Source organism: Dama dama, chromosome X, assembly GCF_033118175.1.
Source record: "Dama dama isolate Ldn47 chromosome X, ASM3311817v1, whole genome shotgun sequence".
Lineage (NCBI taxonomy): Eukaryota > Metazoa > Chordata > Mammalia > Artiodactyla > Cervidae > Dama > Dama dama.
Window position 1 is genome coordinate 88744740 of NC_083714.1, and position 19592 is coordinate 88764331.

Sequence of the window (19592 nt, forward strand, 5' to 3'; positions counted from 1 at the left end):
CAAGTTTCCTCATACCAGTGAGATTCAAAGGGTCCTGTTCAACTCCTCCTTCTCCTCCTCCTCCTCCACTGCCACCAACATTAACATCACATACACATACATAAATCATGCAATGCTCCACCTTGCCTATAATAAACTCATACTATTTTCACAGGACCTAAAAGTAGTATTATCCCAACAAGGTTGAGGAATAGGTGGAGCCTGGTAAATGGCCATGGTTTCTGAATAGTAAAGATTATAAAATGATCACAAACTTTTTTTTTACCCCATGAGCTAAAACAACATGTTTCTGGTGCTGTAATGTGGGCGCAGGAGCCAGTCATTCTGTTTGGTGCGGTAGATTGTGAAGTTACTAAAATATTTATTTATTTTTCTCTCCCTCCTCTCCCCACTAACCTTGCAGCTCACTCTGGTGATGAAGTTGCTCGTTATTTAGATCACCTTTTGGCACACACTGCTCCCCATCCTAAACTAGCCCCTACCTCACAGAAGGGAGGGCTAAATCGGTTCCGAACTGCTGTGCAAACAACCTGCGATTTAATGTCCTTGGTGACCAAGGCCAAGGAGCTGCATGTACAGAGTGAGTAATGCCATGACTCACTGGAGTCAGGAACAGGATGATGTGGAGCCCAGGATGGGGGTGGGGTGTTTATTACAGTGTAAGCAGGAACTTTATTAGTTCCTGCTTTATTTGTTCACTGCATCTCAAACAGCACCTAGAATATATTAGATGTTGAAATATTTGTGAAATTAATAATTGGGTATACTTTTGCTATAGATAGGGCTTCCCTGATGGCTCAGATGGTAAAAAATCCACCTGCAATGGAGGTGAGCCTGGTTCAGTCCCTGGGCCAGGAAGATACCCTGGAGAAGGGAATGGCTACCCACTCCAGTGTTCTTGCCTGGAGAATCCATGGACAGCAGAGCCTGACAGGCTACAGTCCATGGGGTTGCAAAGAGTCAGACATGACTGAGTGACCAACACTCACTTTTTCACTTTTTGCTATAGTATAGTGCTAGGTAGTCTGGTTTATCCATTTATATAGAAGGAAGAGACAGAACAAGAGGTATGAAGCATATTCAGTTTTAACATCAAAGTATTAAAATGTGGAAAGAATTTTTTCATCCTTTGGAAAATTTACTAATTTGGAAGTAATTTTATTTAAAGAGAAAGCATTGCAGACTACTACAAGATAGTCTTGCAGTGAAAGGGAAATATTCTGCCTTAAGTAAGCTACATCTGGCTCCTTAGGCCAGCTGTAACTTATACAGTCAGTTGGTTCAGCAGTATAGAGCTGTTTGTCAACTACAGTATCATTCTTTGACAACTTTGTCATTCTTCTCCCCAAGATCACTACCCTTCCTCAGTAGTATCTGCAGTGGAGGATGTTTTTTCTAGTACGCATTGCCAGAAGTAGTCATAGTTCCTAAGAGTGTTCAGTACCTGTATGGTAGCTGCATGTGAAGGAACAGAAGGGCTCATTAGCCACACCTAGAGGACCTAAATGTTAACATTTCACAGATAACAAGAATGAGATGCATGCTTTTACTGTCTAAAATTTTATTGACCATTACTAACCAAAATATTAAACTTGATCACTGGAGAATCATTTAACAATTAGAAAAGGGAAAAATTTAGCATATATAGCATTTGTCTATGCTTCCTTGACAAAGGGCTTATGCAAAGACTTCAGCTTTATTAAGTTATACTTCTAGATTGTGAATTAGGAAACTTGAGCTTAATTCCCAGCTCTGCTACTTACTTGCTTAAACAGTTATTTGGGCTCTGTATCTCTCTTTCTGTATCTGTAAAATGGCAAAAATGGCAAGAAAATCTCTCCTTAGAGGTTATGGTAAGTATTTCAACAATGAACTGTAAGTGAAAATCTTAAAATATCTCAAAGTTGGTCAGCCACTACATTTTTTTATTTCCTAGATAGGGTCATTCATTTATCTATTCTCAAGGAATTCTAACTCCTAGCTGCCAGATATTCTCCTAGGAGAATCTGGGAAATATAAAATGTAACTGGGTTCTTTCTGTTATATGTTTATTCTTTTAAAGTATCAGTAATAGCTCCATTGTGGTACTGATTACGTTAATAGGATTTAACATCTTATATGTCCAGCTGATGCTATAATTCTAGATATTCTATTCAAAATATATTTATTAATTGATCAAATATCCATTGATTTATCTGACCTTCATGTATCTTTTCTTTGCAATTACCAAGAAAGGGTAAATTTCCCATTCTTGTTCCATAAGGAACAAACCCATATGTAACTTCATTGTTGAGGTCAACTGTGCATTTTTATTAATCTCTTAATTATCTAAGCTTTTCCATAAATGTCAACCTCTTGCAGATGTCCATATGTATCTACCTACAAAGATATTTCAGGCTTCCCGGCCTTCATTCAACTTACTTGATTCACCTCATCCCCAACAAGAGGACCAGGTAAATTTACACAGGAGATATTTCTATCACATTTTTTGCAAAACTACCATTCTTACAGAAAATGATAGAACTAGCCATTATGGTTTCTACTAGTAACTAGTAGTAAGGAAAATGCCACTGTGGTGAAGATATATGTCCTTTTTAGTTCACTTTTTAAATGAGTAAGTATTTCTAGTCAGACTTAAGAAACTAGATTGCTGTAGCATACATTCTGAAGGTCTCATTGTTTTTGCTTTACTTTTTGTCAAAATTTAGGGAACTCTTATGGGAAAGTTTTAGAGGTGAAAAGATCAACACTCTAGGGCATTATTTAAGGTGAGCACTTGTGGAATTTTTGTTTGTTTGTTTGTCTTTTCTCAAACTAAAGGTTCCCTCTGTTCGTGTAGAAATACATCTTCCTAGAGACCAGTCTGGGGAAGTGGACTTCAAAGCACTGGTTTTACAGTTAAAAGAGACCTCCAGCTTACAAGAGCAAGCTGATATCCTCTACATGCTGTATACTATGAAGTAAGTTGTGGAAATTATCAATCTACTTTCATGTTTGTGTAGAAAGGAATTATACTATAGTAAATATAGCACAACTTTGGAGTCTCACTGATGCGGATTTGAGTAGTTTTGCAACCTACCCACTGTATAACTTCAAAGTCTCAATTGTCCTCATTTTTGAAATTTAGATTATACCTACCTCATAGAATTGTTGTGAAGATTAAAACAAAATAAAATATCTGCAGTGTCTAATACAATGCCTGGTCCATAGTAAGTCACTAATCACATAAGCCTCCATTATTTAGTAAAAATCTACAGGTAAATAAATTTGTAACTCAAAAGAAGTAAGAATATGGAGGCTTACAGGAAAATGAAACTAACATTAGTGAGTGTTTGCTATGTGTCAGGCACCCTCTGCAAAGTACACCTTATCTAGATACCTCTAACTCAGTATCCCCAAATTGAACTCCATTCTCCTGTCCTCCCAGAACCCCCAACAAAATAACCTGTTCTTCCTCATTTATTCATGTTGTTGACACCCTGAAGAGGAAGGATTGACCCCCGCCCCTCCCCCCAATTTGCTTTGGATATCGAGACTGATGATGCCACACACATACCAGAAGGGTGTGAAATGTTTATTACCTACATAATGAAACCTTCTGGGGACAGAGGAATAGGCTATCAAGTTGACCCTTAAAAAGCAAGAATGAGGCTGGATTTGGAATTTTATTTTGATTAGGAGGTGAGGCTTGGATGAGGATTTGTTCTCAATGGCACCAAAGAGATAACACTCAGACTTCCTTATCAATTTGCCCAGATGGAGGCTGGAAAGGAAAGGGGAGTCGTATGACTTGAAAGCAGTCAACAATCAAACATCAAAAATGGAGTTACTTCTATGACTTCTATGACTCCATTTTCTATGACTCAATTCTCCATCTCTATTGTTGGAACTAACACTTACCTAATCATCAAGTTCTCTCCCCATATCCAGTTAATCATCAAGTCTGTCCAGTTTTATCTCTAAATATTTATCTTCTGCATCTCTACTGTTGCTATCTTCATTCAGGCCTTTGTCTTTCCCTAGGACTGTTGCTACAGTTTCCTAACAACTCTTTCTGCTTCAATCTAGTTCTCTTCCAACCCATCCTCAACAGAGGAGGGAGAGTAACTTTGATGATAGAAATGTTGAAACTTATACAAAAGTAGAGAGAATAGTGTGATGAATACTTTTAGACCTATCTCCCAACCTGAACAACTATAAACACATGATTAATCTTGTCCCATCTATATTCTCATTCTCTCTTCCTCCTGGATTATTTTGAAGAGGTTACAAAACATTTTATCACTTTATCCCTAAGTCAGTTCAGTTCAGTCACTCAGTCGTGTCTGACTCTGTGACACCATGGACTGCAGCATTCCAGGATTTCCTGTCCCAGAGCCTACTCAAACTCATGTCCATTGAGTCGGTGATACCATCCAACCATCTCATCCTCTGTCATCTCCTTCTCCTCCCGCCTTCAACCTTTCTCAGCATCAGGGTCTTCCCAATGAGTCAGTTCTTCACATCAGGTATCCAAAGTATTGGAGTTTCAGCTTCAGCGTCAGTCCTTCCACTGAATATTCAGGACTGATTTCCTTTAGGATGGACTGGTTGGATCTCCTTGCTGTCCAAAGGACTCTCAAGAGTCTTCTCCAACACCACAGTTCAAAAGCATCATTTCTTTGGTGCTCAGCTTTCTTTATAGTCCAACTCTCACATCCATACATGACTACTGGAAAAACCATAGCTTTGACTAGACGGACTTTTGTTGGCAAAGTAATATCTCTGCTTTTTAATATGCTGTCTAGGTTGGTCAGAACTTTTCTTCCAAGGAGCAAGCATCTTTTAATTTCATGGCTGCAGTGACTATCTGCAGTGATTTTGGAGCCCCCAAAATAAAATAGCTCACTGTTTCCATTGTTTCCCCATCTATTTGCCATGAAGTGATGGGACCAGTTGCCATGATCTTGGTTTTCTGAATGCTGAGCTTTAAGGCAACTTTTTCACTATCCCCTTTCACTTTCATCAAGAAGCTGTTTAGTTCTTCACTTTCTGCCATAAAGGTGGTGTCATCTACATATCTGAGGTTATTGGTATTTCTCCCAGCAGTCTTGATTCCAGCTTGTGTTTCATCCAGGCCAGCATTTCTCACGATGTACTCTGCATAGAAGTTAAATAAACAGGGTGACAAAATACAGCCTTGACATACTCTGTTCCTGATTTTTTATCCCTACACATTTCAGTATTATTCCTAAAAGATGTGAAAGTGCAAATCTCTCAGTCATGTCTGACTCTTTGTGACCCCACAGACTATATAGTCATCGGAATTCTCCAGGCCAAAGTACTGGGAGTGGGTAGCCTTTAAGAATCTCTTTAAATGTAACCACAGTGGAATTGCTGGTTCTAGACAAAATAGAGTAAATGCATTTCTCTCTGTTCGTCCTGCTAAGTATAGGAGGACATTATTTATAAAACAAATGTAACAAGATGTTGAGAGGTAGAAAGAAGAAGGCATATTGGCTAAGGACTTCAGGATTGAAGAGTGACAGGGTGGTAACATCCCCGGGTTTTCTTTGTTTCCTCATTGGGTGCTGGAGAAGCCATCAGTCTAAAAAGGACAACCAGTGAGCACAGACAAAAGCCCTAAGGAAAACCCATTTTTCCCAGACAAAGGACCAGAGAAAAGGCACCTTAGCAAGACAGACATCTTTGAGACGATACCACTTTACTCCACCCAAGCCCCAGAGAAAAATCTGTGGTGCTACTCCTGTCAACAAAGACTGAATGGGAAACCCAAACTTCTGCTCCACCTTCCTCACTGCCAGGGAGTGTCAAAGAAGGCTAGGTAAGGATCTGCGACTTTCAGCCTCTCTAGTTGATAATGAAGTCCCCTTGATCTGTTTGACTCCAGTGCCTATGCTGTTTCCATCAGATTAGAGTGTTTAATGAATAAACAAGGAAGCTGAAAAGCCCATCAGCACCAAAGTTGAATTTTTACATACCCAATTTTATTAAAAATAGCCCAAACATATTTTAAGCCATTTAGGGCCTATCTGCTTTGCATCCTCCTCAAAATTCCTCCTGCATCTGATAACAAGAGATAAACCCTGGGCCATGAGTATCCCAAACCACTGCTGCATTCAGAGCTTTCTAACCTAGAGACTCCTCATGGTGCTACTAAAGGTATATACCTAGACATGTAACCCCTCCTCCTCTCTTCTCTGGGAGTTTCCTTGCCCTCCTCCTGTTGTGGATGGTAGAACTTATGATTTACATAAGCCTGCTAACAGTCTGATGCTGTGAGGGACTACCCCTTTCATACACGCTATCCATGTACCAACTGTTAAAGCTTGTTATATGCTACTACCAAAACAACACATGAGAATTATTACTTTGATACCTTTGTTCCTTTCTTTTTTCCTTTAAGGTAAGGCACTCTGTTCACAAAGTATCAGCTGAGTACTTATGTGCCAGGCACAATACTAAATGCAGAGTAATGAAAAGATAGAGAAGGTGAAAAGAGATAAGGGGTAAGGACAGAATGACTGTAGCTTGAGTGAAAACTGATGATTCAGCAGGGTAGTTGGGATGGGCAAGCAAAGACTTGAAAAACTCCTGCTTTCCTATCAGGTCAGATGATCCATGGTTGACTGTCAACTTTTCTGCTGCCTACACATGAATTTTCTTCATCTAATCTGGTATATACTAACTTTACCATAACATCTGATTGAAACTTGTAATCTCCCTAAAACTAGGTAATATCAAACCTTTTGAGTAGATTGTATATGATGTACTATGTGGCTTTTAATACACTTGGAATTCTGCCCAATATCCCTTTGTGAATTTGAGTAGAAACTGGGAGGTGGAGTCTCCTATGGCTATTGTCTAGTATTCCTTCTGTGAATTGTCTGTTCATAAACTTTGCTTTCTATTGGGTTATTTATATTTTTCTTATTGATAGCATATATTACTATTTTCTTCACTATATTTGTTGCAGATATTTTGTCCAAATAATTTGCTTTTTAACTTTGTTCATATGCCTTTCTCTGTGCAAAAATTTAATTTTATATAGTCAAAGCTACAACAGTATTTTCTTTTTTGGTTTCTGGATTTCTTGTCATACATGGGGAGAATCTTCTTCCCTCCCAGAATTTAGAAATATTTTAAATGCCTTTAAGAATTTTTAAAAATTTAAGTTCTTGATCTACTTGGAATTTATCTTTATATATCTTCTTACTCAACATGTCTAAAGTCAAATTCACTGTCTTTACCAGAAACATACTGCTGCCTGGCTTTTCATGGTATTATCATTGTTTCAGTCACCCAGACATGAAATTGTGTCATCATCTTCAAGTCTTTCTCACCCCCTGCCTCTCCCTACATGACCACAACTATAGTTGGGAATCAGTGATCAAACCTATGTCCTCTATACTATAACTTTCAACCTTTATCTACCATTGCTCCACCATCAGAGTGTGAATGCTCCCACCAAAACAGTCCATTGCTTATCATATCCAAAGCCTGTACATGACTACTTTCAGACCTTGGTTCATGTTTTTTCCTCTGTCTGGCCCACTCTTCTTTACCACATCCCATCTCTCCTTGTTGGAATTCTAGCCATATATCAAGGCCTGAATTATCTGTCACCTCCATGAAACTCTCTGATTTCTAGGAATAAAAAGGATCTTCCCTGACTGTGAGATATCACAACACTTATTTTCATATTATTTATTTTCATTCTGACCATTACAAACTTAGAGAGAAAACTTGTAAAGATAATACAAAAAAGAATTTCTGGATATCCATCACTCAGATCCCTCAGATGTTCACACTGAGCTTTAATATTTATCTCTCTCTTTCTTTCTCTCTCCCTCCCTCCATCCTTCCCTATCTTCTTCATCATCATCTCATTGTCATCACCACACACATATTTTTTCTGAACCATTGATAATAAGTGCAAACACAACCCCTCTCTACCCCCAAATAGTAATACTTCAGTATTTCCTAAAGACTAGGGATTCACTCGGAGAAGGCAGTGGCACCCCACTCCAGTACTCTTGCCTGGAAAATCCCATGGACAGAGGAGCCTGGTAGGCTGCAATCCATGGGCTCACTAAGAGTCAGACACGACTGAGCGACTTCACTTTCCCTTTTCACTTGCATGCATTGGAGAAGGAAATGGCAACCCACTCCAGTGTTCTTGCCTGGAGAATCCCAGGGACGGTAGAGCATGGTGGACTGCTGTCTATGGGGTTGCACAGAGTCGGACACGACTGAAGCAACTTAGCAGCAGCAGCAGGGATTCACTTATATAAGCATAGTACAATTGCCAAAATCAGAAAATTAATGTTAAGATAATACCACTATCTAATGTACTGCTCTGTTGGTTGTCCAACAAATATCTGAGATTTGTTGGTTGTCCCAATAATGTCTTTATAGCAAAAGAAAATCTAAATGATGAATTTCATTTAGTTCTCATGTGTTCCTTGTCTCCTTTAATGTGGAACAGTTCCTAAGTCTTTATCTTTAATGTTATTGACTTTTTTAAAATTTAAAACAATGTAGATTTATTATCTTAGTCCCAGAGGTCAGAAGACTAACAATTATCCTTTAAGTTAAAATAAATAAATTTTTTCAAAAAGAATCTTGAGTTGGGGGAGATTATCCTGGTTGATCAAGATGGGCCTGATATAATCATAAGGGTCCTTATAAGAGAGGAGCTGATGTGATGGTGGAAGCAGAGAAGAAAGAAAAGATGATATGGCTGTTGTTAACATTTTTAAATGATACAGACCATTTATTTTGCAGAATGTCCCTAAAGTTTGGTTTATCTGATGTTTCTTCATAATTAAATTTAGTTTATACATTTTAGGCAAGAATACTACTGAAGTGGGGCTACCTAGGTGGCTCAGTGGTAAAGAATCCACCTGCCAATGCAGGAGACACAGGAGATGTGGGTATATCATTTACAGTAATCTTCTATTTAGTAGACAGACTTTTTCTTGACAGTTTCTGTCTCTGTGCAAAAACTTTTACTTTGAGGTAGTCTTATTTGCTTATTTATCCACACTTGAATAGGAGATGGCAACAGGGGAAGGGATGGTGGGAGATTGGGGTTGATATATATACACTACAATGTATAAAAGATATAACTATTGAAAACCTAATGTATAGCTCAGGAAACTCTACTCAGTGCTCTGTGGTGACCTAAATGGGAAGGAAATGCAAAAGACAGTATATATATAGATATATACATATATATATATATATATATATGTATGTATGCATGTATGTATGTATATATATACACACACATACACACATATAGCTGATTCACTTTGCTGTACAACAAAAACTAACACAGCATTGTAAAGCAACTATTCTCTAATAAAAATTAATTTTTAAAAAAAATTGCTAGGACCAGTGTCAAAAGAGCATACTGTCTATGTTTTCTTCTTCTAGAATTTTTATGGTTTCATGTCTTACATTTAAGTCTTTAATCCATTTTGAGTTTATTTTTGTATATGATATGGGAAAGTAATACAGTTTGATTCTCTTGCATGTATTAGTAGCTGTCCAGTTTTCCCAGCACCATTTGTTAAAGAGACTGTATTTTCCCATCGTATATTCTTATCTCCTTTATTGAACATTTATTGATTATATAATTGTGAATTTATTTCTGGGGTCTCTACTCTGTTCCATTGGTCTCTGTGTCTGCTTTTGTGCCAGTACCATACTTCTTTGAAGAGTATAGCTTTATAGTATAGTCCAAAGACAGGGAGCATGATTCCCCCAGCTTTTTCTTTTTAAAATTATTTTGGCCATTCAGTGTCTTTAGTATTTCCATACAAATTTTAGGATTATTTGTTCTAGTTCTGTGAAAAATGCCATTGGTATTTTAATAAGGATTGCATTGAATCTATAGATTGCCTTGGGTAGTATGGTGACATTAGCAATATTAATTCTTCCAATCCATGAACACAGTATGTATTTTCATTTGTTTCTGTCACTTTCAATTTCTTTCATCAGTGTCATAGTTTTCCAAGTACAGGTCTTTTATCTCCTTACTTAGATTTATTTTTTTATTTTATTCTTTTGATATGATTTTAAATGAGATTGATCTTAATTTCTCTTTCTGATACTTTATTGTCAGTTTTTAGAAATGCAGTAGATTTATGTATATTAATTTTGTATCCTGCAACTTTACTGAATTCATTGATAAGTCCTAGTAGTTTTTTAGTGGAATTCTTTATATATTATAGAAATTGGCCTATGAATTGGAAATATTTTTTTCTCAGTTTGTAATTTGTTCTATGACTTTTCTTATAGTGGTTTTTGCAATGAATTTTCTGTATTTATATAAATATATATTTATGTGTGATATATAAATGTATCAGCCTTTCTTTTATGGCTTCTGGTATAAAGTACACAGTTTAAAAGTCCTTTTGCTTCTAAAATAATAAAGTAGTTCTCCCCTATCTCATTTAGTAGTTTAATATTTAAATTTGATACATTTGGAATTTTGGTGTACAGTGCAAGGCATGGATTCAACTTGTTCCCAAGTGGCTACTTGTCTTAACATTATTTAATAAATAATCTAGCTTTTATCATATATTAAATTCCCAATTTTATACCATTCTATATATCTTTTATGGTATTTTACAGTTGGCTTGCATTATATAAATTTTTACAGCAATAGTGTATATGATGTATATCTTTTAAAAATAAGCAAAATTTTTTTCTTCATTACTTCCCTAAGTGCACCATACTTTCTGAACTTACAGTAGTTAAATTAAATCTTTGACTTTAATTTCAGCTACTTTGAAGCCCATTGAGAGGGTAAAAGAATGCATTTTGTCAAAACACAACTGAAACTAAGACTTATTCTTATCTAGATATTTGGCTTTCAGTACTGACTATTAAAATAGTTTTATAAGAATTCACAGTAAATAACATTCATTTCCTAATGAGAAAGACCTATCAAAAACAGGCACACTCAATATAACACAAATGAAAGATTGTTGCCTGTAGCTTTATTTATAATTAATGTAGGCCTGCCTTTAACATTTCAGAGGACCTGACTGGGACACTGGATTGTATGATGAAGGGAGCACGACAGTCAGAGAGCTGCTTACTGAGCTATATGGCAAAGTTGGAGAAATTCGTCACTGGGGCCTGATCAGATACATCTCTGGAATCTTAAGGAAGAAGGTGGAAGCACTCGATGAGGTACTATGAATTCTTAAATTTATATCAAATCTAAATGGAGGTGCTTTTTAAAAAATATGTTTCTGAAGTTTTTTAAGGAAATCACCACAGCATCTAATCATTAGAACTGTTGTTTTTCCCACATAAAATTTCTGATATCAGTTAACCTTTTTTTTATGAGTATCAAATATTTAATACTGAAGCATATAAACTGTAGACTTATAGAGATGTTAAAAACTATAAAAATCATAGATCTTAAGAAGGAATTTACACTAGACTAAAAGATCCTACCTCTTAGGAAATAAAAATACGTTCATAGAAATCTCTCTTTTCTGATCTTCATGGCATTTCCTAAGGAAAAGACTGATGTGTCATTAAATTAAGGGGGGAGCAAAGGTTTCTAGACTGTAAAGAGGAATTTTCATGGAAATCTGAGGTATTCTGTGAAGGATAATACTGTTACGCTGTTTATTTGTAGGCCTGCACAGACCTTCTCTCCCATCAGAAACATTTGACAGTGGGACTCCCTCCAGAACCTCGAGAGAAGACCATCTCTGCGTTAGTATGGTTTTGTTTGGGTTTGATCAAGCTTCTCTGAAATTTTAAGGAGCTGTGAGGACTGGCCACAATTCTGTTGTCCTAATCTATAAATGGATGATAATGTCCTATGTGTGTGACCTTCTATGTGAGACCCTCGATGTGAGAATGTTTGTAGTGATATTTCTGTGCTGTGCTTAGTTGTGTCCAACTCTTTGCGACTCCATGGACTGGAGCCCGCCAGACTCCTCTGTCCATGGGATTCTCCAGGCAAGAATACTGGAGTGGATTGCCATTTCCTTCTCCAGGGGATCTTCCCGACCCAGGGATTGAACCCAGGTCTCCCACATTGCAAGCAGATTCTTTACCGTCTGAGCCACAAGGAAGCAGTGGTAGGACATGAGTAAATGAAAGAGAAAACTCACAGGGAGTAGTACTCAAATGTATTTTGCTCTTTTGGAGGTTTTTTGTTTGTTTGTTTTTACTTATTGACTTTACCAAACATTTCCTTCAAAAAACCAACAAACAAGGCAACTGGAATTACCCCCCCCCACACACACACAAAATGAGCTATTCTGTGGACTTCATTCCAGACCTCTCTCCTATGCTTATAGATGGCTATTTTTTCCTTATGTCTCTTCATATTTCTTCTCTCTGTCCAAATTTCTCACTTATGACACCCATCATAGTAGATTAGGGCCCACCCAATGACCTCACTTTAGCTTACCTCTTTATAGAGTCACTTTATAGACCCCATCTCCAAACAAGGTTACACTCTGACATCCTAGGAGTTAGGATTTCAACATAGGAACTTGGAACACAATTCAGTCCATAACACCTTACTCCTGCCAAACAGAACCTTTTACTACAAATTAGATCAATTTTGTGACTACTGTGGGTAATCCAAAAGAAGATGACATCCCCCATGCCCCCAGAGTGCTTAGTATCAACAGGAGAGTCAGAAGTGTGGGAGGGAGTATGTGTGCATATATATATATAAACTGACAAATCTATAAAAATCAGTATAAGACTATAAAGTATGATTGTAAAGCAATAAAATGACTTCCAAAAGGCACAGCTTAAATGTAGTTTGTTACTTTCCAGCCATAATACTTACTTATCAAATGTTAAGAATTAACCATGAAAAACTGGTCTGGATGGACATCATGGGGTGAGTTTTAAGTACAATTTTGAGGGAGAAAGGCAATCCAGGCTTAGAGAGAAGAGAGCAGAGCTCTCCTGAGTTCGTACAGGCCAGAGTGCTTTGGGGAGGCAGTAAATTTTGAAGACTGAAAGAAACAGAATGATACCAGTAATGATGAGATGTTGAGACGCTGACTTGGACTTAGGAGGAGCTTTTTCATTTTCTCAATATATTTAGGTTTAAGTAGTTGCAGAATTTTGTCATTCTTCACTGTCTTCTTCCTTAGACCTCTGCCTTATGAAGTACTCACTCAACTGATAGATGAAGCCAGTGAAGGGGATATGAGCATTTCAATTCTTACACAGGTGAGCAGAATTATAAAGCCTAATCTGATGACTGATATTTAAAAGTTTGTTTTCAGTTGATCTGGCAATTTCTGAAGACCACAAAAGAGGCCTTGTGAGATCTATGGTATAACTTTTGTCTGTATTCATTCCATGCACAGGAAATAATGGTATATCTAGCCATGTATATGCGAACTCAGCCTGGCCTTTTTGCTGAAATGTTTCGACTTCGAATTGGTCTGATCATACAAGTTATGGCAACAGAACTGGCCCACTCCCTTCGATGCTCAGGTATTCAATTAAGTAACTGAGGCAGAATTCACTTTTATTACAGGTCTATTAAGTTTTGAATCAGGAGAGAAAGGAAGCTAAAAAATTTCTATCAGTAGCTCAGATGCTGCATATAGCAGTATTGTTCCCATGTTTGTCTCTATGCAAGTCAAGGGATTGCTATAACAAATTTATATATCAGTTTTCAATTTCAAAATTCCATCTTTTGGTGGCTCTGTACTCCAAATTACCTTCCTACTAACTCCTAGAATGATTCAGGACATGTGAAAAGTGAAAGTCTTAGCTGCTCAGTCATGTCCAACTCTTGGCAACCCCATGGACTGTAGCTCACCAGGCTCCTCTGTCCATGGAATTCTCCAGGCAAGAATATTGGAGTAGGTTGACATTTCCTTCTCCAGGGGATCTTCCCAACCCAGCGACTGAACCTGGGTCTTCTGCATGCATCAAACTAAGTATGACAGACTGGGTTTGATTCTGATTCAGGCATGCCACCTCTGGCTGTCAGATTGAGTCACCACATCAGTTTGATTATAGTATCAGTATTCTGTCTGGTTACCATCAGGATCAAATTAAAGGAAGGCAATATTTCTGCTAATATTTATCTGACAAAACTTTTTTATATTAGCTAAAGGTATATTTGGCAAGGTGGTAGTTTTAGTTAGAAAAGTAAATGGGGCCTTTGGAAGCTGTAGCACAGAATTATGGGGGGACCCCATGGCATGACTTTCATATTTGTTTGATTTCAACAAGAATGACAAAATAATAGAGAGAGGGATTGCATACAAAAATAAAATCATAGTTGCAAAACTCAATGTTAACCATTGTTTCAATTAAATGTCCCCCAAAGGCTTTTAATTGCACTGTTAGCAAGTAGCTAAATTTATTGGTTTGAATCCAACCTAAATCACATGATATAATGTATATTTAAATAATCCTTTAGAGAAATAAAGGTAATGATTATTCTGTACCTACCATATGCCAGACAGTACTTTTATACATTATCTCATTTAATCCTTACAACAACCCAATGGTGAAGGTATTTTTAATCTCACTTTTACTGAAAAAGAAATTGGAACTCAACAAGCTATTGGATGTAAGATAGGCTCAAGGATGTATTGTGCAACATGGGAACATAGCCTATAATTTTGTAATAACTATAAATGGAAAGTAACCTTTAAAATTGTATAAAATTTATATAAAACTAATGATCAGTTTTTTTAAAAAAATGAAACCCAGGTTAATTACTTGCCCAAAGTTGCATAACTAGTAAATAGTGAAATTTAAGTCCAAGTCTGCCTTATTGTAAATGATTTCCAGTTCATCACATTATTATAGATTACATTGTAATTATTATAGATTACAATGTAATCTATTATTATAGATTACACTGGGCTTTTCCAGGTGGCGCTAGTGGTAAAGAACCTGCCTGCCAATGCAGGAGATATAAGAGACATGGATTTGAACCCTGGGTCAGGAAGATCCCCTGAGGGAGGGCATGGCAACCTACTCCAATATTCTTGCCAGAAAATCCCATGGACAGAGGAACCTGGCAGGCTACAGTCCATAGGGTCGCAAAGAGTCAGTCTCATACACACACATGCACATATATATTAAGGGATGTTTTATGAGTCTGATTATTCAATAATAAACCTCAAGAAGGGATAAAATCCCCAAACATTCTTCACTTTTTCTTAATTGCCCATTACAAATTTTTTTCTTGTGGATTCCCCAAGCCATGGCTATTCATTTCTTCTAGGATAAAGTCAAGGTCCCTGAGTCTGATATCCAAGACCCTCAATAGTCTGACCTCTGCCTCCTACTTCAACAGTGCTTCCCATTTTAACAGTTTTCATCCTTGGAGACTGATGCCTCCTCTGATTTCCAAAGCATTTGTTGTCTGTACCTTTCATATGACACTTAGTATAGCCATGTCATGTTTTATCGTTGTTTATCTTGTTCACATGTCTGGTCTTTCCCGCACATTGCTAGTTGGTCAGCCTCTCAAGGCAAGCACTATGTCATACCTGTTTGTACTAACATTGCTTAAAATCATGACCTAGATGTAGTAAACTTATAATAGGTGTCTGATGTTGATGAACAAGTTCAAGTTATCTTCTCAATATTCTTCATAATTTCAAGGATTCATATCTATTCTCTTTTTAAATCCACATATTTCCAGACTGAGAAGTTTTGATTATTATAGCCTATCTTCATATACACATCCATTACTTTCTCCAACTGGTTTCCAGTTTGATTTTTCTTATCTTTCATTCTTCCCACTTTCAAATAAAGATTCTACTGAGTATACCCTACTGATGTGGAAGAGGACTGAAGAAGTCAAGAACCTGGCTAATCCATAAACTTGATAATCTGTCCTTAAATTATTAAGAATCTATTGCAGTATGCATGCCTAGGCAATATGGTGCTGGAAATGTATTTCATAATTCTGTTCTTCCAATCAAGTGACTCAGGAATTCTAAGCAAGAAAAGAAACAGAAAAAGTGGGGTGGGAATGGCAAGCCAATTAGACATACCTCTGTCCTAACATTTCTGCTGACTAGCTGAGGAAGCCACAGATGGCCTGATGAATCTCAGTCCTTCAGCCATGAAGAACCTCCTGCATCACATACTCAGTGGCAAGGAGTTTGGAGTGGAACGAAGTGGTAAGGTTGAATAACTGCATTTCTATTTCACAGTGCTTATTTTAAATGTTTCATTGATTTTAAAATGCTATTCTTTTATCAGAGAAACTTTTCCTCCAAATAAATAGAACCCCTATATATGGAACAGTTTAAACCAAAGCTCTCTTTGGGAACAAGATTTGGAAACCACTGTGTGTCTTTTTTCCCCCTTAAATTAAGTAGATTACTATCATATTTTGTTTTGGACTGTCTTATATATTCCTTTACATTATCTTAAGTCTCTACTTTAGCACAAATAGCAATCTATATCATCTAAAACTTTCTTGTATCCCAATTGACAATAATTAAGTAGCATTTATGGTGATGTGTATGTGTGTGTAGCTGCTATAATACATCAGATGTATCCTTTCACCTATAAATTCAAATACATTTGGGGTCTATCACAAATAAACTTTATACCTGCACTTGGTGGTTTGGCAGTGGTATTTGATATCAAGTACCTAAAACATCAGAGCAAATGAGAAGAGTCATCTCCCATGCTTAACTTTCAAAGTTAGAATAAATAAATATATAATATCAGATGGATGGATACCTTAGAGTGGTAAGAGAAAGTTATAAAGCAGTATTCCTCAAGCCTTACTGTTCATAAGAATGAACAGTATCTTGGGTTATCTTGCTAAACTGCAGACTTTGATTCAATAGGTCTACAGTTGGGCCTAAAATTCTAGCAAGCTTCTAGGTGATGGTGATGCTGCAGGTCTGTGGACCACACTTTGAATAGAAATGTTATAGCTGTTGAATTTTTCATTATTATTAACATAAAAGGAGGTCATACATCTGAGTCTTTTAAAAGTGGTGGAGAAAAAAAAAATAAAAGTGGTGGAGAAAAAGTTTGAACCTGATTATCCTCCCTCTTTCTCTTTAATCTGTCATGCTATATAGTTCGCCCCACTGATTCAAATATCAGCCCTGCTATTTCAATCCGTGAGGTTGGTGCTGTTGGAGCAACCAAAACAGAACGAACTGGGATCATGCAGTTAAAAAGTGAGATAAAGCAGGTAAGATACTACTTAGGAAATGAATTGGGATATTTTCATGTTTAAGAACATTATTTTGGAATCAGACTTTGTAAGATCATGTATTTTCGTTCGTATCCTAAGTTTAATTTGAGCCATTTATTTTTCAGGTGGACTTTCGTAGACTGTCTATCTCAACTGAAAGTCAGGTGAAACAAGTAGGGATCCTTTAACATAAATTAACCTGCCTTTAGCTCTACACAACATGCATGAGCTCATGACTTTTTTAAAATAAGATAAGCTACACAGTAGCTTGTTTGATTCTCCTTTCTAGCAATCAAGCTTTCATTTTTCAGGACCAAACTCTTTTGCTGATTTTAAGATGAAAGTAATTTGTGTCTGATAGCAAGAAATTAAAACCTTGAATTCCTCCTGTTAAGGTTAAATGTAATTTTTGAATTAATTAATTAATTAACATGTAATTTTAGACTTAGATTTCTTACTTTTAAGAACCAGACTAGGTGAGGGCTTTTTAAAAATCTATTTTCAGTTATTGTCCAGAAATTAGATTTTTGTCATTGTCATGATAGAGCTATATGAAACACATTGTGGACACATAGAGGAAAAAACATATAAATCAATCTGGGTGTTGGTGAGAGTCACCAAATATCAGACTGTAGCCTCTTACTCATTTTTTTCCTTGGAGATGAGAATAGATGAGTTATTGTGTTATACAAAAAAATAACACAAACTTCCATAGTTTCTTTTAAAACTTTAGAAAATCATGTGATTTCAAAGTCTTTTAAAGAAAAGCTTAAAACTACCCCCTCCTGCCTTCAAAATAGACTTACACTAGCTTATGATACTGGAGCACATCCAAAAAGGAGAGGCAAAGTGGAAATTTTGCTTGTTTATATGTTTGTTTGTTTGTTTGCTTGCTTGCTTTAGGAGTCAGAAGCTATTTAGGAAAATAAAGACCGAATGCTTGAAGTTTAATTTGAAGTAAACTTAATTTAGGTATACTTATCAGATACCCTTTCATGTTTATATTATGCAAGTGGAAGAACAGAATGGAATAAGAAAGGGTCTTATGACAGAAAAGTGTTTACAGGGTTTTTTTCTAGACAATTTGGATAATCTGAACATTTTCCTATCTGAAAGGTTAAAGAACTACATTTCATACTGAGTTAAACTGATGTTCTTGGTAAACAGTCCTTGTTTTGGTTGAGAGTGATTGGCTAAATACTTCATAGTTGTTTATAGTCACACAGTATTACTTACAAGTTCATTATATATTTAGAACTCGAAGTTCATGTTCCCAGCTAGATTAATATGATATTAAGGACTTCACCTACCCACAAAACTATATCATTTAATTCATTTTTATGCATTCACTACCTATAGGACTTCAAGAAAACCAAAATCGTTAGGACTGTAATTTAGAAGACTGAGAGCTTTGAATTTTCATTACCTTATTTCTAAGTACTGATTTCCACTCTCACCTACCTATCTGGTATTTTGTACTGTTCTAAGCCTTTGTCTCTGCTCAACAATGTCCTCTTTTCTGATTATGGAAAAAATACATTTAAAGGTAGTTTTATTTATTTAACCCTTTACCATGACTTCCTGAGTTAGGCTATTTCATCCACTTTTTTAATGATAGAATGCTGGTTGGTTACTTGAATAGTCTGTAATTTTACTCTACTAAAAACTTAAAAACACATAATGGTTACCTTGCTTTTTCCCTTTAAAAAATTTATTTTCTCAACTTTTTTCATAGCCCAGTGGTGGCCATCCCCTGGGTAAGGATTTGATGTCACCATCTTTTCTTGTGATTGCTGATACTTGTATTATACACCATTCATAAATGCTTTGAATATGCTGTTATATAAAGCATAACATATACAGATTGACTGAAAAGAAAAGCAAAATGAGTCAAAAAGTTAAATTTTTACTTATAAATCAACTTCATATATGTATACTTATAAATTGACTTCATGTACTTATATTTATAAATCAACTTCATGTAGGGTGAAATCTTTCCATTTCTTTTCCAAAAAGGCAGGGGAGAGGGTTCAACTCCAACCTCTTTTCCATTTCAGAAAACAAAATTCAATTTAATAAGTACTTGTTAAAATCTGTTTAGTCACTTATTCTTGCAACTAATATAGTTAAAATTGTGTGCCCGCTATGTGCCAGGCACTATACCAGAAAACATTGGTATCCACTGGGAACTTGTTAGAGATGTAAAATATTGGTTCCTATCCTAGGCCTACTAAATCAGAAAGGCTGGGGTGAGGCCTGGCAGTCTGTGTTTTAATCAGTTTTCTGGGTGATTCAGATGCACTTTTAAGTTTGAAAACCACCGGGTTACTTATTCTTCTGATTGTTAATTTATTTGTAAGTATTAACTGAGTACCAATTTTGTGCC

The 19592-nt window shown here is 36.4% G+C and overlaps 1 protein-coding gene across 6 annotated transcripts in view; it reads left to right on the plus strand.

Moving 5' to 3' along the window:
* PHKA1 (phosphorylase kinase regulatory subunit alpha 1) overlaps positions 1–19592 on the plus strand; it is a 171405-nt gene that overhangs the window by 122395 nt on the left and 29418 nt on the right. For 2 of the 6 annotated variants that reach the window (XM_061136102.1, XM_061136105.1), the window contains 10 exons: positions 404–580; positions 2362–2453; positions 2821–2960; positions 11052–11208; positions 11666–11745; positions 13155–13233; positions 13374–13503; positions 16065–16166; positions 17088–17203; positions 17332–17379. In XM_061136102.1, coding sequence (XP_060992085.1) covers positions 404–580; positions 2362–2453; positions 2821–2960; positions 11052–11208; positions 11666–11745; positions 13155–13233; positions 13374–13503; positions 16065–16166; positions 17088–17203; positions 17332–17379 — 1121 coding nt within the window. The remainder of the gene's footprint in view (positions 1–403; positions 581–2361; positions 2454–2820; positions 2961–11051; positions 11209–11665; positions 11746–13154; positions 13234–13373; positions 13504–16064; positions 16167–17087; positions 17204–17331; positions 17380–19592) is intronic. The other 4 variants (XM_061136103.1, XM_061136104.1, XM_061136106.1 and 1 more) reach the window with 4 other exon arrangements.